This window comes from Penaeus vannamei, unplaced genomic scaffold (assembly GCF_042767895.1).
Source record: "Penaeus vannamei isolate JL-2024 unplaced genomic scaffold, ASM4276789v1 unanchor3470, whole genome shotgun sequence".
Lineage (NCBI taxonomy): Eukaryota > Metazoa > Arthropoda > Malacostraca > Decapoda > Penaeidae > Penaeus > Penaeus vannamei.
Genome location: NW_027216452.1, coordinates 1 through 2500, shown reverse-complemented (window position 1 = coordinate 2500; position 2500 = coordinate 1). Strand labels below are relative to the sequence as shown.

Below are 2500 nucleotides of genomic sequence, written 5' to 3'. Positions count from 1 at the left end.
TAGAGTTCATAAAGGATTTTAATACAGTTGAACTAACAATATTTTAGATTATCAAAATAAAAATAGAAATTTTAGTATCGGAAAGGAAAATAAAAATCATAAAAGCGGCTTCAGGAATATGCCAGCATCAAGGAAAGGATAGCAAGATCTAAATGAATGATTATTGCTATGCCAGCATCAAGGAAAGGATAGCAAGATCTAAATGAATGATTATTGCTATAAGGTATATATATACATATATATCTATATCGATCTATATTTATTTATTCCTGTATAAGAATGTAGACACCAGTCCATGCAAACATCATTTGGCAAATTTGTCGAACATGGTATATATCGAGAATAAATATCGGCTCTGGGAAGTGACTAATTGGCAACTCCCGCTAAAAACTCGCGCTCAGACTATGACATAAAAATGGCGTTTATAAGCACAGAACACAAAAGTTCAGAGCACTACTTAGCATAAACACCATCTCATGTGAAGAGAACAGCCACTAGGTGCCTTTGATAGGTTAAATACTGGCGTACAAACCACTTCTTTTTCTTGTTAAAAGCGCGGGAACATGGCGAAAGGTGCCAATTAGTCACTTTTTCCCCGAGATCTTTATTCTCAAGATATTGCATGGTTCCACAAATCGCTAAATGAAATAGGGATATGAAATATATCTATCTAATTGAATATTTATATTTATGAAAGTAATAATAATAATAATAATGACAATAATAATAACAATTATAATAATACTAACAATAATAATAATTAAAATAATAATGATAACAGCAACAATAATACCAAAGATAATGATCATAATGATAATGATTATAATAATAATAATAACAATAATGAAAATTAGTAGTAATAGTAATGATAATCATAATGACCATATATCATTATTACCGTCATTATGATAATTACGGTTGGTAATATCATTTTTATCCTTTTTATTAATGATGATGATAAAAGATAAAGATAATGTTTAAAAACAATATGACCAATAATAACTATGAAATTTTTTTTTTCATTTCTTTTTCTCACTTTTAACCTACTTTAGGTGATTTGTTTTATTTTTCGTTTTTTATTTATCTTTTATCATACATATATATTTTTTATCATACTTTTTTAAAAATCTTTTTATCATCATTTCTCTTTTATCATCATTATCCTTGTTATTATTATCATTACTAATATCATTACTTTTATCATTATCATCATTATTATTATCATTATTATTATCGCTTTTAATGAATATCTCCACAAATAAAAATAATGATTAGAAATAAAATAACAATACAATCAATAACAGTATAAAAAAAAAAAAAAAAAAAAATGTCGCTCCTGTCGCCTTACCCCAACTGTCTCTGGCGTTGGGGTCGCTGCCTTTCTCGAGCAGCAATTCGGTGACTGAGACGTGACCGTTCTCGGCTGCCCCATGCAACGGCGTCCAGCCTGAGGGAGGAAGAAGCTCGTATTAACCGTCGTGTTGATGGGTGATGGGAAGGAGGATGGAAAGGGAAGTGAAAGGGAGGATGAGAATGGGGATGGGAATAATAGGAGGGAAGAAGTGAGAAGGAGGAAGGAAGAGGGAAATTATGGAAGGGAAAGAAGGGATAAAGAGAGAAAAACAGTAAGGGAGGGAAGGGAGACAGAGGAAAGAGCGAAGGGGGGAATGAAGTAAGAGGAAAGGGGAAATGGAGAAGAAAGGGGAAAAGAGAAGAGAATGAAATAAAATGGAAGAGCACAGTAGGAAAGAAGAATGAGGAGGGAAAAATGAAAGGGAGAGAAAAGGAGAAAGTAAGAGAAGAAGGGGACTGAGAGAGAAGTAAGGTAGAAAAAAGAGGGAGAAAAGAAGAAAGGAGAAATGAAGAGAAAGAAAGGTAGAAAATGAGGAGAAAGAGAGGAAGTGGGAAAAAAGAGGAGATGCAGAGAATGAAGACAATGAAATGATGTACGGAACGAAAAGGAAATAGAGGAAGAGAATAGAAAGAGGGGAAGATTTTTTTTTTCTTAATGAAGAGGATAAACGGAAAGTGAGACAAACAAAAGAAGAGAAAGAAATGTAGCGAGAAAGAGGAAACGTAAAGAAAGGGAAGATAGAGTTGGACAGGATATAGTGGAGGAGGGAGAAAGTGGGGAAAAGGAAAAGATAAAAGTAGAGGAGAGAGAGCGAAGAAGGGAGGAAGAAGTGAGGTGGAGGATGGGAATGAAGGAAGAGGAGAGAGAGAGGAAGGAAGGAAACGAGAGAGACAAGAAAGGAGGAAGAGGAGAAGCAGCGGAAGGAAGAGAAAGTTATGGAAAAAGAGAAGAGAAAAAGGGAGGATTTGAAAGAAGAAAAGAGAAAGAGTAAAAGGGAGAAGTATAGAGAAAGAAAACGAGGAAGAGGAAAAGGAAGAACAGAGGGAAGAAGTGAGGGAAAAGTGAAGAGATGAGGAAAGGTGGGAAAAAAGAAAGGGGAAAAAAAAGGGAAAAAACAACAATTTGCCAAAATAATACATAATATAA

At 33.8% G+C, this 2500-nt stretch overlaps 1 protein-coding gene across 1 annotated transcript in view; it reads right to left on the bottom strand.

Moving 5' to 3' along the window:
* The window catches only part of LOC138861247 (uncharacterized), a 9200-nt gene extending 6707 nt beyond the window's left edge, over positions 1–2493 (bottom strand). Inside the window, exon 1 of the mRNA XM_070120176.1 lies at positions 1349–2493. Within this exon, the coding sequence (XP_069976277.1) occupies positions 1349–2493 (1145 nt within the window). The remainder of the gene's footprint in view (positions 1–1348) is intronic.
* Positions 2494–2500: the final 7 nt, after the last annotated feature.